Below are 26,280 nucleotides of genomic sequence, written 5' to 3' on the forward strand. Positions count from 1 at the left end.
TCTGTCATTCTCATCCACAATTCTGCACAGTGCACTGGCTGTGGCCCCTCTCTCTACTGCTCACAGTCTGCCTTTAACCAGCCACGTGGTTAACACTCAAGCCCCTGAATCAGGAAGCTCGTTGTATCGTCAGTGGACAGCACTGAATATAAGCTACATTGGGAGAAAGCAGGGTTTTTTTGGTGAGTTATGCAATTCCCACGCCTTCCCAGTCCTGGTACAAACATGATGTCCTGATGCATGAGTGAAGGATAATGAAATGAGACAGGGAAGCAACGCTTTGGCATCTTTTGAGCCCTTTTCTCCAATGCTTAACGGAAGAAGAAAGTAGTGTGCTTCCAGTAAAAAATGCCTCCAGGCTCTGCTATTCAGCAAGGTGCCCCTCCCCATCCCCGCCTGAACAAACCATGAGGACAATTCCTAGAGAAGTTGATTCCCATTCATAAGGAGGGAGACTGGTCCATAATCACCTTCCTCCTCTCATGTTCTCCTCTTGCCATATGTGGGCTCCCCTTCCTCTTATGTGGCTGCTGCTTGCCTGGGCACCCGATTCCTCTCGGTGTGCTGTTTGCCTCTTCCCTTTTTGCCACCATCAAGCATGTTCTTGCTTTTGGGAGGCCTGCCTTTGTGCCGCAGCTGGCGGTCTCCGCACCACACACGCTCGCAGTACTCCTCTACTCGCTGCAGGTTGGTATAGCCAATGAGGTGCATGATGTCTTTGAACCATACCCTTTGCCCATGCAGCAGGCGGGGATCGGGCACCAGGCAAGGTTGCCGAGGCAACTCTTCCTCCTCCCGCTGGAAGACCTGTTCCAGCTGCTCGCTCTCAATCACTTCCAACATGATTTTGGTGATTGTCTGAGTGAAGCCGTGCTCCTGAGTCTTGCAGTAATACATTCCTGCATCCTGGCGGAAGAGCTTCCGGAAGAGCAGACCTTGCTCTGTCTTCCTGATCCGTTCATCTGTTTTCACCTGGAAGAAGAGTTTAAGGGGAAAGGCATAAAACAGAGGCTAGATTGACCAGATTTCCAGTGAGGCACCATGACTTACATCAGGCATCACGGTAGTCAAGAGCATGGGGTTGCTAGGTTTTGAGAGAAGGGGGTACTACCAGGGCTGTTTTCCACAAAAGCTGATAATGTGGTATTGGGAACAAATTCAGTATCTGGAAAATCTCATGTTTCATATACATTTTGACATCTATGAAAGGCTTGAAAGAGCATATGTACAATGTCTGATGACATTTTGGAATGTGCGCACACATTTGTGTATAGAATTTTTCAGTAGTCAGTACTGGGGCATCGAGTGCTCTATGCAGCTTCTTGTCCATCTCCATGAATAAGACAGACTGAATAAATTTTGCAAAACAGTGAAGATGAAAAGGAATAAAAATGTAAAATGAATAAAATAAATAAAAGTGTAAAATAAGTAAATGATGGTAGGTTGCTTAATATTCGTATTATTTATTTATTTATTTATTTTTGAAATTTGTAGCCCGCTCTCTCCAGCAAGCCGGCTCAACAACAATAAAACCTCATAACCAAAGATGGCGCACAATTTCCATTATACTGTGAGAGCCACACAGGTGGCTAATCCTTCAAGTCCATACCATTACACAACTGGAAAGGGGAGAAGGGTAGGGAGGTCAGTAAAGATGGTACCTGCGGCTGTCCTCAGTTGTAGGCCTGGTGGAAAAGCTCTGTCTTACAGGCCCTGCAGAACTCCTTAAGGTCCCACAGGGCCCTGATGTTACCAGGCAGAGCATTCCACCAGGCTGGAGCCAAGGCTGAAAAAGCCCTGGCTCTTGTAAAGCACAGCTGCACACTCTTAGGGCCAGGGACCACCAGCAAATTCTCATCAGATGATTGCAGTGTCCTTCGGGGGGGGGGGGTATACCAGGAGAGGCGGTCCCAAAGATTCGAGGGTCCCAGACCATGTAAGACCTAGAATTCAGTGTTTCTTGGTAAAGAATTTGTGCTTTTTTAAAAATGCAGAATACACATAATTTGAAATTGTGAAGACATTGCAAGAGAATGGGTTAAAGGTGGGTTACTGCCAGACAGAAGGTGGAACCAAGAGGAATGCTCCAAAATGGCTTTTGAATTGTATCTTCTGAGATAGCAGGTTTGACTATACAGTCCATTTGATTGTGGCCTCCTTTAATAGGGAAGAGACTTGATTGTCCGAGTCCGGAGTCTTACTGTCCTGCTAAGGAATACGCAACACAATTCTTCTCCCATCATTCTCTTTTCTTGGACACTAGTCCTGCTTAAAGCAAATGGCTGCAGTCTGGTGTCCTGTAATATCCTTCGTATCTGACAAAGGGAACTTTGAGTCGAAAGCTTATACCCTGGAAATCTTGTTGGTCTTTAAAGTGCTACTGGATTCAGAACAGAACAATTTATTATGGTCAAAGACCAGCAAAATTAGACAAGCTAACAAAACAATTCTAAACTACTGGACTCGAATCTTGTATAATAGCCAAATAATCCAGTCTCCCTCACTGAAAACGTTTCCCATCTGTACCCAATTCCCTATTCCTTCTCTGCAATTAGGCTGAGTTGCTGACTCGTACTTGTATGCAACAAATACCTTCTTCAACCCAGAAAGGACCTTTCTAGGAAAGCTGCACTTGCCTGAACTAGCAGCTGCACCCAGAAGAGCCACCCAGAGCGCTCACTAGATGGATAGCTGCCTTTGTTTTAACAAAAATCACAACTGGCATAACAGGCTCTGTCTTGAGAGATGCTTTGTTCCCCTACTAACAGCTTTCACCTGTAGAAAAAAAACTCTTCTGGGCAGGTTTTGGGGTACAAGCCTTGCCTCCTAAAAAGAAAGTGGAGGAAAAGGGGGTGGGGACACACAAGAATCAATTTAATTTATTCCTTTTTCTTTTTGATGAGTGACTTGTATTTATTTGTCTTGCGTATGAAACAAGGAGCCTCAGCAGGAATGGCACATTCCATTGCTCTGTGTGGTCGTTTAGAAAGACTGGGGTGGGTTTGTGGAGCGGGGGAACTGGGGAGAGATCAGACACTGCTTTGCTCACTGTATGACACCAGAACAATCCTGACCCGTTCTTAGCGGTCTTTGAGAACAGCAAACCAGCTGTGTTTATTGGCGAGACACTTCTATGCCCCTTTTGCTCTAGAGACATCCCACAAATGTACAATATTATCACTTTTTTCCAGTCTACCATTTCGACCCAGTTTCCTGGGAATTACCCTGGCCTGCTAAACTCTGAGAAAAGAAGGTTGAGACCTCACACAGCAGGAACAGGGGTTTCTTTGCTTTCAGTTTAATTCAAGAATTCCTCCTCAAGCTACAACAAGCAAACAATGAAGAAACTAAATGAAAAAGGGAAATAGAGGAGCAATTGCACAGAAAAAGCATGTGACATAACAGACGTACTCAAAGAATGAACCTGTCAGCATCTGGGTAGGATGATTCAGCTGTATTATGATAGACACTAACTCTTCTACAGTGGCACTTCAGGATTATCTGTAGCCTCTTTAGAAAGCTTCAGGAGAACTGTGTACTTTTCTTCTCACCTCAAGTAGGAGGATCAGGTCTAGGATTGCCAGGTCCCTCTTTGCCACCGGCAGGAGGTTTCTGGGGCAGAGCCTGAGGAGGGAGGGGTCTGAGGAGGGGAGGGACCAATGGCATATAGTCCAATTGCCAAAGCGGCCATTTTCTCCAGGTGAACTGATATTTATCACCTGGAGATCAATGTAATATCAGGAGATCTCCAGCTAGTAGCTGGAGGTTGGCAACCCTAACCAGGTCTCTTGCTAAGGCCTGCCAGCCATTCCCCCTCTTCCCTGCTAGCACTTCAAAGGCTGGTGGGGGGGAGTGGGGGTTGCTGGCAGGTGATGTCACCTCCAGCAAAAAAATGGAATATGATGTTATGGCACTGGGGTGACAATCTAGGATTCTTCCAAAACTCTATGAGTTGTGGGTGAACCCTAGAGTGTTGCCCCAACATCATAACATCACTTCCGGGGGTTTTTGGCCAGAAGTGATGTTGCACACCAGCGTGACACTGGTGTTCTTGTACCCATTAGGGTTGCCAGGTCCCTCTTTGCCACAGGCAGGAGATTTTAGGGGCGGAGCCTGCGGAGGGCAGGGTTTGGGGAGGGACTTCAATGCCTAGACTTCAATTGCCAAAGCGGCCATTTTTCTCCAGGTGATCTGATCTCTATCGGCTGGAGATCCGTTGAATTAGCAGGAGATCTCCTGCTACTACCTGGCAGTTGGCAACCCTAGTACCCATCTCCCTACTGTCAAGCGTCCTCTTTAGAGGATTCAGATTTTAATAGAGGCTGCCCAAACACTTTCAATTCAAAGGCAGTTTTTCCATGAAAGATAATTCGGCTCTTGGAACATAACGATATGTTTTTTCCCAGGTCCTCCCCAGATTGGTACTATCAAACGTGTATTGTGAGTTCTGTGAAATTAACTTAATCCCATGCACATGTAGGCCTGATTCGGACTGGCAGATGCATCAGCCACCAGCTCACCTCATTTTCCCAACCTGATACAGCCCCAAGGGGCTGTTATATGCCCTGATGGGAGCTCCATGAGAACTGATAGTTTACACCCAGGCTTCAGTTGGGCAAACAATGCCCTGGGGCCCTTTCAGTTCAGGACAATGGCTTGTGGTGGAGGCTGAAGCCTCTCCTTATGTGCTGCAGTCCCAAACCTGAACTTTTGTTCCCAGTGTGGAATTCGCAATAGATATTTGATTGCGAGAACCAGAGGAAGTATAAAGTGTAGTTAGGCCCTAAATTGGAACAGAAACTGGGCACAGACTTGGTCCACACATTCATTAAAATAAGGTGGCACAGTCCCAAATCAGTGAAAGGGATTGTATCACTTCAGATGGCAGGTGGGGAAAACCGCTTATTTAAAAATCTTCCCTGCGTGAACAAAACTGGAAAAGACATAATGCCGGGAAAGTTGAAGGCAGTAGGAAAAGAGGAAGACCCAATATGAGATGGATTGACTCATAAAGGAAGCCACAGCCTTCAGTTTGCAAGACCTGAGCAAAGCTGAGGTTATTAATTAACAGACTCGCCGTAAGTTGGAAGAGACTTGAAATCACATAACTATGGTTGCCAACCTCCAGTAGTAGCTGGAGATCTGCTATTACAACTGATCTCCAGTTGATAGAGATCAGTTCACCTGGAGAAAAAGGCCGCTTTGGCAACTGGACACTATGGCATTGAAGTCCCTCCCCTCCCCAAACCCCGCTCTCCTCAGGCTCCTTCCCAAAAACCTCCTGCCAGTGCGAAAAGGGACTTGGCAACCCTACACATAACGAAGCCATGTAAAAAACAAGGCCTCCTTGCAAGCAAGAAATTTAGCACAGCAGGAAATGGCTGGACTTAGGGTTGCCAGGTCCCTCTTCGCCACCGGCAGGAGGTTTTTGGGTTGGAGCCTGAGGAGGGCGGGGTTTGGGGAGGGGAGGGACTTCAATGCCATAGAGTCCAAAGGACAAACCTTGTGAGCCACACAAGCATTAGGGTTGCCCCCTTTTCGTTGGTTAGGCTCTTATGTTTCTAATAAATGTAGCAGCCACTGCAGAACAAACATAAGAGTGCAGATGATAAATATTTTAAATAAATACATATATAATAAAGCTTTCCCCATTATTGTGAGACCATGGCAGAAAGTGTCATCAGCCAGAAAAAAGGCAGCCTAAAGAAGCCGTGGGGTAATTGAATCTGATATGGATTTATTGCAGGAGGATAGATTCCTCTTCAGATAATTTTTTAAAAATCCCTATTGGAAAGGATGTACCAAAGGTGAGAAAATGGGAAAGGGCACCTGCCTCACCTCATCTCTGAGCTCCTCTGGGGATCGGTGAACAAACCATTGTACTGTAGCCTGCGGAGACTTAGGGATGCACTCCAAGAAGGTGCTGTTGTGTTCCGTCCCATACACCACCTTTTCCTCCGTGTTGTCAAAGTCATCCACTGTGGAAACATGAGTACCCACATAAGAGGCCCATGGTCAACAGAAGCCTTCCATTTCCCTTACAGGGGATCAGTGTTGCCCTACTGACCGAATGTGGGTACTGAACATGGAGGTCCCGGGTTCAAACCCTTGCACCGTCAGCAGCTCACTGGGTGGCTCTTCAGGGCAGAGCAACCAGTTTCGTGTGCAAAAAAGGGACCATGTGCAGAATTTTAAAAATCACAATGTGCTTGTGTGAAGGTCAGGGTCTTAAATAACAGTGTTTAAACAGAGGTAGCATGTCAATACCTATGCAGTCTCTGCCCCAACCCTCCACTTTATAGACTTAATCCAAGTGGCTTCTGAATAAAATAAGTTCAGAGCCCGTGAGGGAAACTGGAAAAGAACATTAACTTTTATTTATTCCCAGGGATAGGGGAATAAGGAGGTTCTGAAAAGAAGATAGAAACTATTCATAGGTGTAATACAGGTCCCTTTCAATCTGCCTTATAATTTGTTTGAGCAGCTGGTTGCTAACAGATTTTTTTGTGTCATTTCAGACACAACCGTTTGAGCTCCTGGCTGCTAATGGATTTTTTTTTGTTTACCTTTTCAGACAAAGGTGCGTGTGTTCCATTGGCTCAGCCGTTTTTATGAAAACTGCTTTCTCCCATTTTCAGGTCTTACTTGCGTTTCTGAATCGTTGCAGTTTAAAATGTCTGGAGTGCTTCCGAAAGGACTGCTTTTTTTCCTGCCTTTATTAGCAGAGTGTTCTTTTTCAGCTTTTTTTAACCTTCTAGGATTAGTGCTATAACACTATCGCACTAATCTTAAAATGTTTTTAAAAGCCAAAAAAGAATGCACTGCTAAAAAGGTGGGGTGGGGGGGTGGGGGTGGAGGCAAGGCACTGTTCGAAATGGTCAGAGTGCTTCAGAGCACTTTAGAGATGGCTCATAGACGGATTGAAATGAGCTATATGAAACGCCCTGTATAGCTTTAATCGGAATCGGGCCAACAATGGATAACATCTAGTTTAGAACAGTAATCTGAAAGGGGCCATAATCTTGCAGTGCCCATTCATTTGTAAAGTTACTGTTTATTTTAGAAGAGTATAGAATAGTTAGCAGTCAAGTTTGTATCCTTGAGGTGAATACTGTACTTCTCTCAATCTTAGAATTCTTACAGTGTAAGTGTGAGCTCCTCTCAGATACCACAAATATTTCACTAGTTTCCCTCATAAATTGGAGCTTCAAGAAAGACACAGTCTTTCTTGAGCTAGCTTTCTATATCACAAAAGACAGGTTCTGAGACTTCCAAAGTCTCCTGTGACAGGTTCTCTCCCAATTAAAACTCTGGAGACGCAAACCCCATCTCCATACACCCACTTGTTTAGCCTGTTTAATCACAAGGCAAGCTCTGAGACAGGATCCCTTCAGTCTCTCTTTGAAGCTTTTTCTCTCTCTTGCTTCCCCACCCCCATCTGGCTCTTTCCAGGGATCCCAATTGGCTGCTAGCTGCTCTGCTCTCACACCAAACAGGATTAAAGGGGTTTGGGTATATTTCACAAAGGGTCAGGCCTTTGCTCATCCATCACTGTTTGTTCCCTAGTTTACCTGTGAAATGTCAGCAGACATGTTGCTCCCATATCTCAGCTAAGAACAGAATTTCAGACTAAACGTTTAGCCCCTGTAACTAGGAAATATATGAGAATTGACCCTTTCAAAGTATACAAAAGCTTCTCTGTGGCATACCTATGATAGCTTCAGCTGATACTAGCTAGCCCAGCTGTTGTCATTTTCATCCTTCCCATGTTTTCAAAGCCATGTAGAATATGTATTCCCTTCTTGCATCCCAAGCTGACCCATTTTATCTAGCCTTTTGGGCTGGGCTTGTATTATTATTTTATCTAGCCTTTTGGGCTGGGCTTGTATTATTAAATTCTCTCACCTGTCAAATTCTGATCGAGGCACTGATGCACAGGGTTCCCGTTACGGATGTCTTGCCGGCGGAAGCGACGCTTGCCTGATGCCTGGTATCTGGTGCAAGAGAGGCCATCCCATGCACAATAAGGATCCCGTGCCAGGCAACACTCTGCACAGGCTGTGCCATAGGTCTCACACTGGTGCAGTTTCACTTGGGCAACCCCCACCTGGGAGCCCACATAGATCATTTGCTGTCAGAACAAAGGAAGCAAGGATAGGTATAGCAGAAAACTGCTGAGATGTCACAGTCCAATCAAAATTTTCAATTGCTTCTTAAGACAACAAGAGAATCAGAACTGAGGTTAGTGCACACACTTCTTTCCAGTAGAAACTCATCCTGAACCCCTGGTAGATACCCGGGATCCAGTTCTATTATCAGTTACAACTAATGTCTGATTATTTTTCATAACAACCCCCATTTTGTCTAAGTTACATGAGCCAATGTGGTATAGTGGTTAAAGTGAACTAGGCTCTAGGAGACCCAGGTTCGAATCCCCACTCTGCCATGGAAGCTTGCTGGCTGGACTGTGGGCCAGTCACACGCTCTCAGCCTCATCTATCTCAAAGCATGGTTGTGAGGATAAAACAGAGAAGAGGAAAACAATGTAAACCACTTTAGGTCCCTATTGAGGAGAAAGGCAGGTTATAATTCAAGTATATAAATATATATGTTGGGCATTCTCTCAATTCATTACTGGGCCAGTAGAAAGAAATTAGGTAACATTTATGGAGGCTATAATATTTACAGTACAGTGAAATATATTGACAGATGTTACGTGGGAATCCCCAACTTTGTGGAGAATCCTGGGACATAAACAAATATGGCAGACCGCAGCAGAGGCATGCTGGAAAAGATATACAAGAATCTAGGAATAAAAAGGGGTTTCTGGTCTGGAGGTGTGAAGGGTATCTGTTGCATGCTGGGACCAAAATACCACATTGGTGTGATTCACAGGAAACAGTAAAGCGTAGGAAGAGTTCAACCAGTTCAGCATATTATCTTGGAAACGGAATACTGGAGAAGAATAAAGTCACAGGCTCTTCTATGGGTCTAAGCAAATACTGCAGAAGCAGAGAGATTTCATCTATTTGGAAAACAAGGAGCCAAGTTGCAAAGAGAAGCTAAGACTGGGATGGGAAACTAAGGGCTAATTCACATGTTATGAAGTCCTTGTGGCTGCCAGATGCATTTCTATCAGACATGTACTTCCTCTAAGACATGTACTGGGATGTCCCTGCTGGGGACTTCATTCCCAGGCACACGGAGGCTTGATCTGGACTGGAACAGTGGCACACAGAGAAAAAGAGCTTCAGCCTCCCTTCCCCCTGCACTGTTTCCCTGACCTGATACGGTCCTGGGAGCCACTATTTGCCCCATTGGGGAAACTTATATGTTGCCATCAGTATATATGAGTTCCCCAAGTTCAGCAAGTAGCAGCTCCTCAAAGTTGTTTCAGGAAAATGGCAGGGGAGAGATGCTTAAACCCCTTTTCCCCACGTGCCACAGTCCTGATCCAAATTGGGGACTCACACTCATGAGGATAGAGATCCAAGCACAGAATTTGCACCGCACATCTGACTGACAGTCCTCAAGGGGATTCAAGAATAATGTAACATATCATTAGTTCCTCAGGCCAGTGACTTTCTCTCTCTCTCTCTCTCCCTCTTATCATATTGACAGGGACCTCTCCTGGTGGGCAGGTGGTTGTGATCAGGCAAACCACCCCTTGCAAGGAAGTTGAGATAGAGCATTCCTCAACAACACAGCCTGCTGCACACTACTGCTATCATCTGCAGTGGTTCTGTGGCTAGTCAACACCTCTCTGCACAGTGGTTTCCCCACACCACTCTTGTCCCATAAAGAAGCCATTCATTACTTACTCGCTTGACGGAGATTTCCATCTCAGTAATAGGAACTGGCACCTGAAGGGAGAAACAGAAATGGCCTCTCAGCTAAAATATGTCACAAAGTGACTCCTGTCCCTATACCACAGCTGCAAATTTCTGCCCTGAGTGTCTCACATCTGTATAGGGTCATTCAGCTCCTCACACAGACACAAAAGGGCACATGCACACGCACGCACACAGAGCAAGGAACTTTCAGGACGAGAACTTTATTAATGCTGGAAAGAAAGAAAAGTCCCACGGGAAACTCTGTCAACCCTCTTGCCTGTACTACTGAATGCTAGCACTGACCAGTTTATTTCCTTTAGGTCCACCTTTTAAACCGAGAAGGAGCCTCTGGTCTAATGGACAGAGTATTAGCCTTATGACCTGAGGTTCACCGCTTGTTCTTGAACACCCTAGGTGGCATTGGGCAAGTTAGTTTCTCAGCCTCTATTCTGATTATCTCAGATTGGGAAATATTAGCGAGGTTGCAGTGATGAATAACTTACATATTAGAAGTGTCACAGAAATGACAAAATAATTATTATTGGGTCATGATCCTAAGAATGTGAGATCATCTCTTTATGGGAGTGGTTTATGTCCAACAACTCTTTATGTATAAATGAGCCAAGCCCATGATCTTTGAGATGAGTCTACTCTGTTCTCTGTGGTAACTCATATCGAGTCCACAGTGGGAACTCTGACCTCTTATTGCTAGGCCTTGAAGGTAAATACAGAATATTGTGTAAGAGCTTCCTCTGCTTATGGGGTTCTATATCCCTATTTTCTACACAGCACTTCTGAGTGCAGAAGTATTTTAAATAATACATCTGAGTGGAGGCATCTTGTGGAGGGAGGTATCTATTCGTTTTAATCTACTGGTTTTAAATTATTCTTCAGTGTTTTAACTGTGACATATAAACCACCTTGAGTCACAAGAAAGGGCTGGATATAAATATTTCAATAATAAATAAATAAATAAATAAATGTGTGTGTGTGTGTGTGTGTGTGTGTGTATGCATGCATGCATGCATGCATGCATGGTGCAAGTATGCATAAGAGGAATGCATGCAAACTGCACATGAACAAAGAACACTGAACTGATTGCTCAACTAAGTCCTTCTTTGGGGTTCTCTATATGTGATGCATGCCAGTTTGCACATGTGATGTTTTTTCCCTGTACCTTAAACACTTGGAGTTCCTCCAAAATCACTTCTTCAGCTGCTGCAAAACTCCCTCTCTGAAGGGCTATGACCTTCAGTACTGAGCCAGCATCTAGATGTTGGGAAGAAAAAAGAGCACAATGAAAACAGAATCATCTCTCTGGGCTCCAAGCATCCAGATTAGATGCAAAAGTCTGCTTCTCAAACTGTTCTTCTCTACCCAGACAGACACGTTTATAAACATAGATGGCCAGTTGCTTTTCCTTGAGGATCATGTCATGCCAAAGGAAAAGCAATATAAATGAATATAACGCACAAACTGTCATCTTGGAAGTCAAGAAGAGTTTTGGCTCCAGGTTATACTGCAGGCTGTATGGATGACCGTGGACACTGTTTTTGTTTTTTTTAATTCTTGGATTCTTTTAATTCTTGGATGCGTTTAGTTTATAAGTATTCAGTGGAAAGGCAATATTATTAACAAAAGAAACACGGGTTAACTAAAGAAACATGGATTTCCTGCCACAGAGGAAAAATAGCCTTTCACTGGCTCCGTAGAACAAAATGTAACTGGAAAGTCTCTTAAAAGTCTTCTGCTCCCCTCTCTCCAACTTTGGACCTTAGAAACACTCTTACTTTGCCTCCACCTAAGAAAATATTAGCATGGGCTACTTTCATACAGAACTTTAGGTCTGGTTTTGCAGCCCATCAATAACAGGGTTTTTTTTGTGGATCATCCACACAACATGTAGTGCTCAGATAGACCTTGCCCTGACCTCAGTGTTGTCTTCTCCAAACCTGCTTTCGTTTCATCCTTTAGGGATGATCATAACAAAAATGCGTTTTCCCACTGTGTATGGATGAGAAGCAGCGAATATCTGAATCTCCCTTCCCAGATCAGTATCATTTCCCTTCTGTATCCTCTTGTGTTCAACATTTCCTGCCCCTTCCGCTAACACTGTTGAAGGGCTTTCTGCTGGCTATAAAAAAAAAAAAGATTGGTAGTTGTAATATCACTTTAGCAATATAGCGACTACTGGATTTTTTAAAAAGATAAACACTCAGAGAGGAATACATACTAGAAAGGTAAATAGTGGGAGAGATTGAAAAATCAACCTAAAGAAAAGAATAAATACTTCAGAAACATCAAAAGCAGTTCTTTCAGAAAACGGAAGGATTTGCTGAAGTGCTCAAGGTTCCATCCCATATTTATCAGGCTGCACTTCACCCACTTCATCCAGAACCTGTTTTCAGTGCCAAGCTCCCCCCCAACCCGGAACATATGCAAAATTAATGTAGAGGAAGAACTGCCTTTTGACATAATCACAGTCAGCCCCACACATCTGAGCAGGATCTCCATGCCCAGAAGATTAAACACCCCCAGCAGTGCTAAATCCTAACATTCTTAATTATCAGCATTCAACAGTACACCTGTGCCAATGAACATGACGTCGTACTGCCCATCCTCAGCTTCCACACGATCCACCACTATCTGTCGTAGGCGGTGCTCCAGGTTAGTTTTCACCAGCACAGGCTGACGATGTAGCGGGTACACAGGTTTGCTCATCAGTGGATGGGCACGTGCAAAGTGAAGAACCTCATCAGGGTAATCCTTGGTGGAGGAGTATTGCCGGCTTGGCTGGTTGGTGGTTTTGCTGGGGCACTGGTAATGAGAAGGAGAAGGCGCAGCATTTCAGACAACTTTTGGTCCTTCTCATGCCACTCATCTATTAGGGCAACAGGATAGGCCAACACCATGAAAAATCCAGTAAAGTCCCAGCCTTACAAAACTAGAACTGGTTTACTGGATGAACCTAAAGATCCCTCTAGTCCAGCACCTCCTCTCTAACAAACAACCAGTCAGAAGTCCCTAAAAACATCACTGTATGAGATCATTACCCAAACAGCACAGGCCCTAATACAGGCTCTTAGAATCACTCAAACATTTAATTATGTCTGACATACTCAAAATTGAAAATACCTACTTTATGTTGAATACTTTTAATTTTTCAAATGTAATCCAATCCTTTGTGCTAGTTTTTCCAGTCTTGAAAGTAGAGCTTTTGAGGACATAAGTATTACTTTTGTTTGATTGTGGTTGTTCTTGGACCATACTTTTGTCTTTTGAGCTGTCTCTCTAACTGGGGGCAAGAGGAGGCACTCTAACAACACCTGGGTTTTGGAGTACAGGTCAAACGCATCAGCTTCCTGACCTGAATTCTGAGAATGCAAATCTAGCCAATTACAACTTTCAAATTGAATTATGGCCTTGGCAGGAGTCCTAATATTGCTCTGCCAAAGAAACAGTTAGCCAGCTCATGGATGCTTGGCTGCCTGTAAATCAATGGGCTATTTTTCTTTATTAACCTTCATGTTCCACCTCTTAAAGTTAATTTGTTTGTTCATTTCAAAGGAGTTTACAGTCAAATCCCACATCTCCTAAATCATAAACACTGCTAGTCATTAATTACCAAGTAGCTCTTCAGTATTTAAGGTTGCAGTCTTGTATACACTTAACTGGGAGTAAGGCTCTGATTGACAAATGGATGAACATTAGAAGGGAATGAAGTGTTAGAATGGAGTCTACTTAACATGAAAAGAGCAGGGTTGCCAACTCCACCTCAGAGTAATTCCTGGAGATTTGGGGGTGGTTCCCTAAAGAGGGTGAACTTTGGGGAGGGGATGAACCTCAGCAGGTTTTTTTAATGCCATAGAGCCTGCCCTCCAAAGCTTCCATTTCCTCCAAGGGAATGGACCGCTGTACTCTGGAGATCAGGTGTAATTCTGGGAGAACCCCAGGCCCCATTTGAAGGTTGGTAACTCTAGAAGAGATCCTTGTTGGATCAGACCAATGGTCTATCTTGTCCAGCATTCTGGTTCACACAGTGGCCAACCCGTTGTCCTGGAAGGCCAGCAAACAGACCAAGGCCTTTTCCTGATGTTGCCTCCAACCACTGGTATTCAGAGTTTATTGCCTCTGAACGCAGAGAGTTTCCTTTTAGTCACCATGACTAGTAGCCATTGATGGGCTTATGTTCCATCAATTTGTCTACTTCCCTTTTAAAGCTGTCTACGCTTGTGGCCATTACTACATCCACTGGCAGTGAATCCCACAGTTTAATTACTCCTTGGATAAAGAAGTACTTCAGGCTGTCCATCCTGAATCTATTGCCTGTCAACTTCAAACAAACAACAAAAGAACAACAAAAAAGCATCAGACCACTTGACTAACTAGTAAAAGAAATCTACTAAGAATTCACATTGAGAAAAATGCCCTGCAGAAAATAGCCCTTTCTGGTGTTAAGTCTGCACATACTGGGAGCCAACCATGCCTATCAGGAGTGCGCACTACCTGACATCTTCCTAATACACAGTTGTCATGTCGTCTGAAAAAGGCAACACACAAAAAGTGCTACACAATACACAAGTGCTATACATGCTACACAAAACCTTGTTTTTTCAGAGTTCTGGTCTGCATGCACCAAAGCTGAAAACCTACATATTGACCCTATCAGCCAACATGACAGCTGTGCATATCAGGAGGACCTACGAGCAGTTGCTGGTTTCCTGGTATGTATGGACTGTAATGCCTGAAAAGGGCTAAAGTGCATCACGAGGCTACACCCCTACATGTATCTTCTCCTGCAGCATGCAAATATTTTTCAAAATAGAGATACTTACTACTCCCGGCCTTGGGTAGGGCACCTTGCCCTCATAAGCTGTCCACTGATGGTCAGGCCCATCTTTATGGGCAAACGGCCCATTGAAAACCTCCCAGATATCTGCCATACGATATACGCAGACAGCAAACCCTTGGAAGACATTGCTGAAATGGGAGATGTTTGGCTACAGTTAGAGTCTGTTGGGGGGGAAGTACATTTAAATTGGCTTAAATATAACATACCGAGCAGTCGATACTCAACCCAATAAAACTGAGTTTGGCTGGCATGTTGAAAATGAAATGTAGCTGTCAATGAGACTGAGGCCTGATCTGCATGTGCAGCAGAATGAGTTACGTGCAGCAGAATGAGCTGGTAAAGAAATGGTTGAGTGGACTGTTCCACTCCAGAGTGCAGGTGATGGATTACATTTTTAAAAATTCCCTTTAAGTGGAAAACTAGAACATCATGTATGGAGCTAGACTCACTTTTTATTTGCAGTTAGCTTTAACATGGGAGAGCCTAAGGAAATTGGCCTGTCTCTGAAGTCATGCAGAGTTCTACCAGCACATGCAGACCATGCTGTTCTCAGTTCCTAATTTGGTTAGGCTGCAAGCATAATTAATTTATAGGATTGAGACATTTTTTGCTTCAGAAAAAAACCCACTTGTCACTTATACTGGTCTAGTCCCATTGAAGTCACTTGGGTTCAGTGACCTCTCTGCTTCCTTGAAACACTTCACTTTCTTAAGTGGTAATAATAAATTTTAATGACATTTCCTCTGAGATGTAAACGTATTCATATTTATTGCCACGAGCCTGCTCAATGCCTGTCCAACAGCCAGAGCTGCATGCACATTACCCCAATAGGATAATTCCAATCAGCTGTTCAGCAGTGGAACTCAAAATCCAGCCACTCCACTACCCTGCCCCAACAGCTGGTCAATACTGTTGCGGGTTTGCTGACCAGAGTTCTGCACGCTCAGTGCTAGAGGCTGAATGAGGCCTGTAACTGTGTGTGCAGAACCCCACTTGCACAATTCAGTTATGTTCCAAATTTCTAGCTATATAATAGAAAACAAAAACATTGCATTTTCCCGAAATTCTGAGATTGGTCTATTATGTATAAAAGATGGGAGTTTTGCCATAGTTGCGTATTCTGTTAGTTTATTAATCCATTCATCTAAACCTGGATATTTCTCTGCTTTCCATTTTTCTGCATAAACCACTCTTGCCGCCATCACCATATACTTAAATAGTTCATTATTAAATATTTTACCAAGCAATATTTCAAAAACACATAATGAACTAATGAAGAAAGGGGAAATATCAAACAATTAAGGATACTTATACATCCTTCTATTACTTTGTCACTTTCTCTATGCATAGGCAGACATATAAAGAAGTGGGGGCTACAAGATTGGTGTGCGGCACTTCCACCCTTATGTCAGTCTCCTGCTATCCCACAAGACTCCTCCCCCAACGTCCCCCAGGATGAAGGTTGCATGTGCACACTAACCTCTGGGCAGCCAAGGACAGTACACAAGCACATCGCTCAGCTGTCAGGGCTTAAAGCACAGGTAGCTGAAAGGAAATAAATATACTGTCCCTTCCTTCCCTTCAGCCACCTGTGATGGGTTCAAGGCCTAAGGACTGAACTTGCAATGGCATTGGAGTAGAGTTGCCAGCTCTGGGTTGGGAAATTCCTGGATATTTTGGGGGTGGAGTCTGAGGAGAGCAGAGTTTGGAGAGGGGAGGGACTTCAATGCCATAGACTCCAACTGCCAAAGCGGCCATTTTCTTCAGGGGAACTGATTTCTATCACCCAGAGATCAGTTGTAATAGCAGGAGCTCTCCAGCCATCACCTACATTGTAGTCAAAGAGTAAGGGAAGCAAGCTCATCCCTCCTTCTGCCCCAAACCCATCTTATAGTCCAGGCAAGGCGACTGTGAATGTCTTTCCAGAACCATTTGTCTTCAGTGGAAACCATGGGAGGGAAAGGAAGAAGAGAGAAGTCTCCCTCCTCTCTCAGCACCACTTCTTCCTGCAAGTTCCTAATGGGACACTACTTGTTCTTACAAAATTCTGCAAATGGCCAACAGAAAACATATATTTAAAAATCAGCATTATCAGCAAGATGTACAGAGGATCAAACAGCAAAAGAAAAAATCTCACCTGATGGTGCTAAACAGTGCATATACCTCTGGGTTCTTCCCATCTTTCGTCCTCAGGAGAAAAACATCCTCTGTTTAAGGGAAGTATAGTTCACAACATTTAATGGACCCTCTCCTTCAGCATGCATTCCACACATCTACTCTGACTGTCTTGTGAGGTTATCCATATACACATTCCAGGAACCTAAGATCCTGTTCCAGTCAATTATTCCTTTCTCTTGTGCTTCTGATGTACATTAGTGAAATCAATTGCTGGAGATGATTATGGGCTCTTGCACCAGAGACAACTGATGGGGAGAACCTTTTGGTCTGTTGCACAGATTTCCAAACACCCTACTAATGAGAACAAATCGATGCCTTGATACCATCCAAGTGTCCCAGTTTGGACACACTGCTCCCCGCACCTAATTCTTGCAAAGCAGTGGCCCATCTAGAAGCCAGCTTCAGGTTCCAACACATCAATAGATCTCAACATATCATTTAGGGATTTCTCTTCTGTGCTGTTAGTGTTACATGCTCCCCACTTCCTTGAGCTAGAAGAGGTTCTACCGACAGCACTAGCTGGGTTGGTTCCCTTTGGATGAGAATGCACTGGAGCATTTTTGTACCATGTTCTTAATTTCTAAATATAAAAGCAGAGCAAAAGTACATGCAAAAAAGCACTCCTACAAGGCAGCAGGTCCATTACCCCAGATCACATCCCCAAAGAAAAGGAAATTGCCCCTCAAGGCGCTTCAGCCATCCCAGAACTTCCACTTCTCTCTCTGTCTCATCTACACATTTACCTGCCTTCTCCCTTCAGTTGGGAAGAGTCACCTCCTTCACGTTCTCATGGGTTCCTGAACAGAGCTATCAGGAAGCCATTCCTTAACAACTAATGAGCACCGAGGAAACATTAGCTAACTATTATGGGCCACTAACCTCATAAAGTCAGCAACGCCTCATATTGTTAAAGTCCTTAGAGCAGTAGTTCTCAACCTTTTTCGAGTCGCGACCCCCTTTTACAATTGCCAAGTAACCTGTGACCCTCGTTACATTTGCATGACATTTTCAATAGGATAAAGAAAACACATTTGTTTTTTTGGCAGTCCAGGGTATCCATATATATAATTACTTTAAATTTTAAAGTTTAAAACAAACAACCAAACGGTACTACCACCTATTGTGCAGCGGCTGTGACGGTGTGGCGCGGCAACCTTTCCTGGCACGGAGGAAAGAGTGCCTCTGAGCATGCACTGCGTTCCTTGTCCTCCCCTCTCTCCCCAAAAACTCTTCCAAGCAGGCCGGGGCTCTCGCGAGGAAACCCCCTCTCTTGTGACTGGGACACTGCTTGTGCACAGAACTGCAGTTATCCCTCAAAGCGGAGCTCCGTTTAATCACCTCACGAGAGCGAAGGGCCAGGAAAGAGCCGAGGGCCGCTTATCCCGCTCGGACTTTTCGTGCCTTTTTCTCCCCTCCGCCAGTCACTGCTCCTTCTGCGCCTCACCGAACCTGCGCGCTCGAGGGGGAAATCCCTAACTGCGCATGCACCTCGACTCTCTCCCCTTTGGCCTTGCCAGAATGGAACTGATGACTCAGGGCAGAGCGGAACTGATGACTCAGGGCAGAAAAGTGAAGCCACACTACAGACATGCGCACTTGGATTCCAGGCTGAAGCTCCCGCCCCACCCGAGCGCAGCTAAAAGTAAAAACAACGTGGCTGTAGCGGCCTCAAGGGGGACCGCCCTCTTCTTTTCCGAGACCTGAACTGGCCGAGCCAGGGGAGCTTCCTCGGCCTCCCACACATCCTGCCGCATCATCCACCCAGCACAGGTGCGACCGTGCCCAGAACTGGCCAGCCCGCCTCTCAGCTGGGCAGCGGGGCTACAGCTGGTGTGTGGCGGCACGCCGCCGCGTCTCTGCAGCCCGGCTCCTTCTGGCTGTCGGTCGGCCAGTTCCTCACCTCTCTGCTTGAGGTCTTCCCTGCCCTCACAGACGGATCAGGGTTACAGGGCGTCTGGGTTAGTCCTGGACAGCCCGGGATGGGGGCTGTCCCAGGACAGTGGCGGCGACCCCCCAGAAAACACTTCGTGACCCCCTTGGGGGTCCCGACCCCTAGGTTGAGAACCACTGCCTTAGAGCTTGACTTCCAACTAAAAAGCTGAGGAGCTAGTCCTTTAAAAACCAACCAGTCTCGGAGGGAGGCACATAAATCCCTCTTACCCAGTTCATCAAAGTATGTGTCTATGCCATCTGGTCCTGGGACTGAGCACACCAGCCGAGCCTTGTTGAAGGTGCTCCACTTATTGACTAGCACTCGCTGTCCTCCTGCGTCATTCTGAAAGGAGAAGAGGACCCCAATCATTGTCATCGACCCAAGGATTTAAAAAGAACTTTCATTGATTCAGTTTCAAAAGTTGCACCCAGCTTCACTCTCCAGAAGTTAGTGAGGGGCAGTTAGATATCATATCTTTGCATCCCCACATCTTTTGGGGAAGCTCTACTTTAAATATCACATGCTGACAAAATGAGATCTCAGCTGGAGAGCAGCACAAAGGAGGACTCTCAATCATGGTCCCCTTCATGTAGGGTTGCCAGCCTCCAGGTAGTAGCTGGAGATCTCCTGCTATTACAACTGATCTCCAGCCGATAGAGATCAGTTCACCTGGAGAAAATGGCCACTTTGGCAATTGGACTCTATGGCATTGAAGTTCCTCCCCTCCCCAAACCCCGCCCTCCTCAGGCTCCAATCCAAAAACCTCCCACTGGTGATGAAGAGGGACCTGGCAACCCTACCTCCATGTGAAATATCCTCTTTAAAGAAGCTCCTAAAGTCTCAAAAAGAAGCTCCTAAAGTCTGCTTTTTGATGAAAAAGTAAAGCTGTTTTGTTGTAGCAGACATTTGTTGTAGCAGACGCTGATCAAGCCTCTTAGACTGAACGGCAGAGTAGACGTCTCTCTCCAATTTTGGTGATACAAGCACGTGGTACTACTTGAAGCTTGATGAAAACTCTGAAATGGGGATTATACCGGAAGCCCATTGCAATTGAAAATGTTCCGTGCTTTATTGTGCGATTGAAAATGTTCCGTGCTTTATTGTAAATTACCTTGTAAGTGTTTCTGAAGACTATTGAAAACCACACTAGAGCAGTGTAATTGTCCCATTAAAAATAATGGAACAGGAGCAGAAAGCATTCCAGACCCCAGCCTTGCTGTGAAACAGCTTTACTCCGACAACTAGATTCACACTGACTGCAGTTAATATCCTATTATGTTAATAATACAGGGGATTAACGCATGGGCAGAATGTTCTTGGTTCGTTCCTCCCTTATCTCACAATATTTTAATCTGAGACTGGATAGTCAAACGCATGACGCTAGTCCATTCCACTATAAGTCCGAAGCAAGTAGCTGCTGGAGGCTCCCCGTGCGTTTGAGCCACCCATATAATGTGGGATAGTAGGGGAGTGACCGCTGTGTCATTGCCCAAGGATTGGCTGAGGGGTTATCCAATCAAAGGCCGATTCTCCCCCTTTTTTTTCTTGGGACATCAGCGTTCTGGTATACTATCGTGACGGTGTTAAGTACCCCCCCTACAGGGCTGGTCGGGGGGGGGGGTGTCTTGGCCTGGAGAGGGTCGGGGCTTGAGGTGCCTCTTCAGCCTCAGACCAGTCCAAGGGAGAGTCTGAGCTTTCCTCTCCCTCGGAGGCTACCTGGGTGGCTCTATGCTCAGCCAGCCTGGGTCACAGCCTGCTTCCTACCTGGCTACAGCTCTCCTCTGGCCTTTTATACTCTTCAGGCCAGAGAAGCTCCGTCCCTTCCACCCTCTGCCCTCCCCTCGGAAGTCCATAAAAGGAGTTCTCCTTCCCCGTCACGTCACTTCCCTTCCTAGCCAGCAGCGTGGCTCGCACCTGCCCCACCATTGCTCACCCACAGCTCAGCTGTTTGTCAGGGCTGAGAGCTTGAACGAAAGGAGGTTGGTAGCGGGCTAGTCATGTGATTACATGCATGCCGGCGTTCCGGTAATGTAGCAAAATAAAAAAGTAGTGGTTTAGCACTGAAAAGATCGCTAGAAAACAGGGATTGCTTAACCTGGTTTTTTTGTGCTTAATTCGTGCCTAAGATGGGTCCGATGCGCAGCCCTTGGATGGTCATGCATTTAGACCACGGGAATTCGCTACTTTTAAGGCACAAAGGCGAGACAAATTGGCCATGTGTTAAACCCCACAGTATAAGAAAACAACAAACGTTTTTTAAAAAATAACGTTACCTACAGTAAGTGCAGCAGACCATCAATAGAAAGAAAGAAAAACAGGAAAATTGTTGAGCACCAACACAGAAACAGAACATGCTACGATGGGGGAAAAACCCAATATTTAAACTGTTAAACTCACAATGAAAATTGTAAACCATTACTGAAAACCCAGATTCTTAATGTAATGCTCATGACAAGCTGGAGGGAGAACTACTTGCTTTGACTGGTTGTGGAGGAGCTGGAGTGGTGGAGTTGCAAATGGAAGAGGAGGAGAGGGCTGAGGCTACTCAACCACTCTCCCTGCTTCACAGTCATGAATAAACTATATGATTGCCACAGAATTTCATTGTGGCATACCACAAGGTACACTGAAAACAAACACCTTGCCTTCTGTGCTGCTGTTGCATTATGTGGTAATTGTCTTACATTGCATTAAAACCAATTTGCATTCTACAAGCTCATGTTCTAGCAGAATCTGCTGTATCCATAGAAGTTTAAGATTAAGTATAAATTGTCATGAGCAATCCTGTTTACAATTCAGTGTGATCACCCATGAGGAGCCCTTGGAACATTAAATGAATAAGGCATCTCTGGCCTTTTATGAATGGTTGTTTCTTCTGGGTCTGCTGCTCTCTAACTGCTCAGTATTTGCAATCGAATTCTCAAAACACTATGCACAGGGGCTCCCCTCCCCGCAAGAAATTCCAGGAGTACCTTGTGATCAGTTATGCATCCCCAGCGAAAATTGGCTGTAGTGTATTTTTAAAAAATATGTCACCATCCCCTGCCAGCCCCACAGTGGGATTCTTTCATTTTAACTGAACTGAGTGACCGTTTTAAAGCCAAAGCAGAAAAGGGTCTGGACAAACCCCCTCCCCAACCAATTTGTTTCTGGCTGTCTCACTGCAGAGATCATAAGAACGTAAAAAAACACAGTGATTTACATTTCATCGTTCCACTGGTAATCTTGTACTCGCAAACGGGGAAAAAGGCTTTCATGCCTATAAGAGGACTGTAAGGGGAAGGCAGGAAATCAGCCCAACTCTGTTCAATCCCTGATGTCTGAAAACTCTTGCTGTGAAATTGACCGAGGATTCTTATGAGGGGAGGGGAGGAAATCAGAGAATGGGCATGGGGAGACAAACCTGAAGCAAAACTATGCACAGGACCAGCTTTTGATTTGGGATCAAGGCAGACTTTAAAACCCTGGCAAAACAACATCATGAAAACACGGGGGAAACACAGGGTGGGAGCAAAGTGACTTCTGAAGTTCGGGAAAATTAAGTGTAATTCCAATGAAGTCCTGAAGCAGTCTAACAGTGATTGTAATGCTAACTACCCATGCATAAAAGGCCTCTGTCTCTTCCTCTCTCACACACATGTATACATACATATTGGGGTCACTACACCCCTCAAGTCTCTGCTGCCAAAACCCATTTTCTTTGCCCCATTCTATTGAAGAACCACAGCCGTATCCACCTCAATTTCAGCAAACGCAGGCCATTAGGCTCCAGTTACAGCACTAATCTCTGATTGGAAGAAATACATCTCAAAAAGAGGTTTATTTTCCTTAGACAAAGCCTGCTGAGATGCATGCCAAGCACAGCTGCTAATTGAGCCCTGAATACTCTGGACACCAGGATATTGTGTTTTAATGATCCAAAGAGATATGATGGGTGGTGCGGCTTAACCTGTCCATTGTGTGCATTATTTGCCTGCCAAAGACGTTGAAGAAGATATAACAGCAGATTGACTTGGCCACATGGAGCAGAGCATCTCCTTTCACTCATTTGGCAATGTGTCAGCTCTAGAAGTCAGATCCTGTTCCCACTCCCATCTCTCAAACAAACACAATCCCTCTCTTCGCAGGGATGGATTAATCCAATAAATTAGCTTCATTTCTGTGTCTTCATGTTTATTTCAAGGATTAGGGGGAGAGCAAGGAATTCACAGCCAGCAGAGTTTTTGTTTGGATGGAAAGCTGCCATCTCCTCCACTCTGTCCCTGTCTGGTGAGTACTGCCTAGTGCTTGTTCCAGAGAAAGAGAATTATCGCAGGCAGGCATTGCCACAATCATTTCTTTCTGACAAATGCTTCTGGTCAGCATTTCTGCAGCCTGGGCACTTTGGGTTGTGCGAATGGCAGGTGTGGCAACTCTTACGAACAATTCTTATGTCCTTAGTTCTATGATATGCCTGTTGTGTTTTAAAGAATCCCGAAAACTGCTCCTTCTACTGTTTAGTGACATTGCTGACTTCACTGGACTGATGTATTTTAGTGGGGTTTGGACCACTGCATTCAAATCGTGGCTGAGTAGTGTGTCTTTGAAATATTACCTCTGTTGTCCTGCTTGCTGTTATAGTAATCTCTAGGGGTCACTTTCTGAAACATAGACGCCCCTGTGGTTAAATATTCACGTTTCCAGCTTTAAAAAAAACCTTTAAATTTTAAAATTAATATTTATGCATACATTCACCCTAGTTAGTTAGTAATAACACAGAAAGTCTGAGACCCCAAGTGTGAGCATTCTTAACTTTCTGGAATATGATATCCTGGTGAAGATCAGAAAGTCCTTTGGGCTGAATTCACATGCTGAAACAAGGGTGTGGACGGCAACACTGCAAACTCATGTAAAACTGCTGCAGCCAACAGACTGTCCTTTTGCCTGAATGTAGGAATTCTCTTCTCTTCCCCCCCCCCCTTTTTGGGCTTCTTTAATAATAATAAACAAAAACTTTCAGGAATGTATATTCTACAACAAATTCCAAATTCATTAGATATAAAAATGCATGGACAACCACCCCGGGATACGCTGCATAATCTGTGCAAACTGGCAACCTCACAAATGGAAAAATAAGGGAGAAGTGCAAACCAGATGTCATTTATTGGTGGAAAATCCAGAAATATAAGGATGGTTTTAGACCTGTTAACTCCCTCCTACACATGCAAACACATACACATACAGGTAGTTTTAATTACTGTTTTTGTCTACCAGTATTGCAGTGGAGTGTAAATAACAATGAAGCTGGATTGCATGGATCAGTGAAATTCATCATACAACATCTGGGACACCCCATGAGACAATAGGGTGGGGAGGAAAGAATGAATATGTTTGACACATTCCCTACTCAAAAATACTGGTATAATCTCAGCCAAATGGCTCTCTAGGAGGTAAACCTTTTTTGCTCCATATGGTGGAGTTTCACATTAACATTCCAGCATGTATGATATTGGGAGGGTTGCATATTCAATATGTATTCACAGGAAAGGGGGCTTCTCTCAACATGCATCCATAATATCCTCCTGCCCTATGTGATGTCCTCAATGACTACCTCATGCACACTTCCCAGTACTTCTCCCAAGATCATCTTCTCCATTCCCCACTGCTTGAGACATTACCTCTGTGTTCATGGATGGTGAATTACTCCAGAAATGTCACTGAAAACATAGGGGTTGGTTGAATGTCTGGACAAGCAAGTTTGTCACTATATCAGATCCTTCATTAACTATCTTAGCTAAACCTAGGATTCCTCATCCATTATGGGTGTCAACTAGTTAAGCAAAACTAGGGAAACTGCATTATCTGCAATTACTGCTACTGGGAATGATCTCTTCTTCATAACATTTTCCTTTCCCTAGATTTAACAGCCATTGGCTATTCATCTACCATTTCACACTTCTTTAAAAAAAGGGAGATGAAAATTATTTTTCTTGACACTATAGAGACAAAGGTTGCCACATCTCTCACACAGTTCACTGATCTACTTGACAGCAGATAATGCAGTATCCACTTCTCAGAAAGTGTCATTAGCTATTTTATCCAGGGAGTAATATATTTATTTCACGCAGTATTATTTTGTGGACATGCTAAAATAATGTGGGCTAGGTAGCCTCCTTGATCCGAACAAAATGGGCATTTGTATTCTTCTGAAATAATGTAATTGTATCTCCCTTGTGTCTCGGCTGAGTCTAAGACATTACACCTTGCCAATAAGAAAGCTCATCTAAATTTATGGATTTCTAACTGGTAGAAATAGTCTGGCAAGGAAAAAGTTCTGTTAAATGGTATCTGGAAGAAGTGAGGTGAACATTTATGATTTGCATCCTTAAACACTAAGGACCAATCCTCATTTATCTTCATAACATTTGAATTTTGCATACTTACATCTCATTTTGTACTTCCTGAATTTCATGACCCTTCGACTCTGCTCTTTTTTTTCATAAATCATATTTATATATTTCTCTACTGAGAACTCAATGTATGAATGAAGTGAGTTCTAGTCCATGAAAATGTATGCTAGGATAAAAACCTGCTAGTCTTTAAGATGTTACAAGTCTCCTGTTTACATTTTTGCTTCAAGAGACTAATGGCTACTTCTTTGTCATTGAACACATGAACTCATGAAGCTGCCTTATACTGAATCAGACCCTTGGTCCATCAAAGTTAGTATTGTCTACTCAGACTGGCAGCGGCTCTCCAGGGTCTCAGGCAGAGGTCTTCCACATCACGTACTTGCCTAGTCCCTTTAACTGGAGATGCTGGGGATTGAACCTGGGACCTTCTGCATGCCAAGCAGATGCTCTACCACTGAGCCAAAGCCCCTCCCCATTATTTCTGCAGTTAGTTTTTTTTCCTATCAACTGAATTATTTAGTTTGATACAGATGCATGGCTGTATTGGAATCTAGGAGACAGAACTGAAAGCCAAGCATCTTTTACAGAAGAACCTTTTTGGAAACAAGACGATGCTCATAAAATAACTGTGGTGAGGGATGGCTGGGAAGAAAGGTTGAAACTCAAAATTAGTAACATAAAAAATAGGCAATTTCCATTTGGATGAAAGAAAGAAGATTCTCACATTGACTTTCAAAGACTCAAGAAGATTACTCCCCCTTCCACCTTTGTTGTTGCCAACCACATTAAAGAGAATTGCCAAAAAGAAAAATTTCATCTTCCTGGCTTTGGCTTGAAAAGAAACACTTGCACTCTTGGGAGAGTTACTCAGCCATCCTGAGCCAGGCACTACCAATGATGAGGTATTGATTGAAGAGCTTAAAAATGCTGTGTGTGCCAAACAGGCTTCCTATAACGTGCTGTTAATCAAGAACCAAAGTCTGCGGGAAGTGGATCTTATTTCAGTGCCATTCAATCTAAAGTAGGACTGAGCTGAAATGAGAGGGTGCATTTTGTGAACATTCCCCTGCCCTTAGTGAAATGCTCTCCACC

The 26,280-nt window shown here is 44.3% G+C and overlaps 1 protein-coding gene across 1 annotated transcript in view; it reads right to left on the bottom strand.

Moving 5' to 3' along the window:
- Positions 1 to 389: 389 nt before the first annotated feature.
- The window catches only part of SEMA3G (semaphorin 3G), a 99,803-nt gene continuing 73,912 nt past the window's right edge, over positions 390 to 26,280 (bottom strand). Inside the window, exons 8-16 of the mRNA XM_056847240.1 lie at positions 19,024 to 19,138; positions 16,823 to 16,892; positions 14,669 to 14,813; positions 12,419 to 12,650; positions 11,011 to 11,102; positions 9,822 to 9,863; positions 7,906 to 8,131; positions 5,839 to 5,978; positions 390 to 972 (exon numbers count right to left, since the gene is read on the bottom strand). Of these exons, the coding sequence (XP_056703218.1) occupies positions 520 to 972; positions 5,839 to 5,978; positions 7,906 to 8,131; positions 9,822 to 9,863; positions 11,011 to 11,102; positions 12,419 to 12,650; positions 14,669 to 14,813; positions 16,823 to 16,892; positions 19,024 to 19,138 (1,515 nt within the window). The 3' untranslated portion in view covers positions 390 to 519. The remainder of the gene's footprint in view (positions 973 to 5,838; positions 5,979 to 7,905; positions 8,132 to 9,821; positions 9,864 to 11,010; positions 11,103 to 12,418; positions 12,651 to 14,668; positions 14,814 to 16,822; positions 16,893 to 19,023; positions 19,139 to 26,280) is intronic.

The sequence above is a fragment of the Euleptes europaea genome, chromosome 1 (assembly GCF_029931775.1).
Source record: "Euleptes europaea isolate rEulEur1 chromosome 1, rEulEur1.hap1, whole genome shotgun sequence".
In the NCBI taxonomy this organism is placed as follows: Eukaryota; Metazoa; Chordata; class Lepidosauria; order Squamata; family Sphaerodactylidae; genus Euleptes; species Euleptes europaea.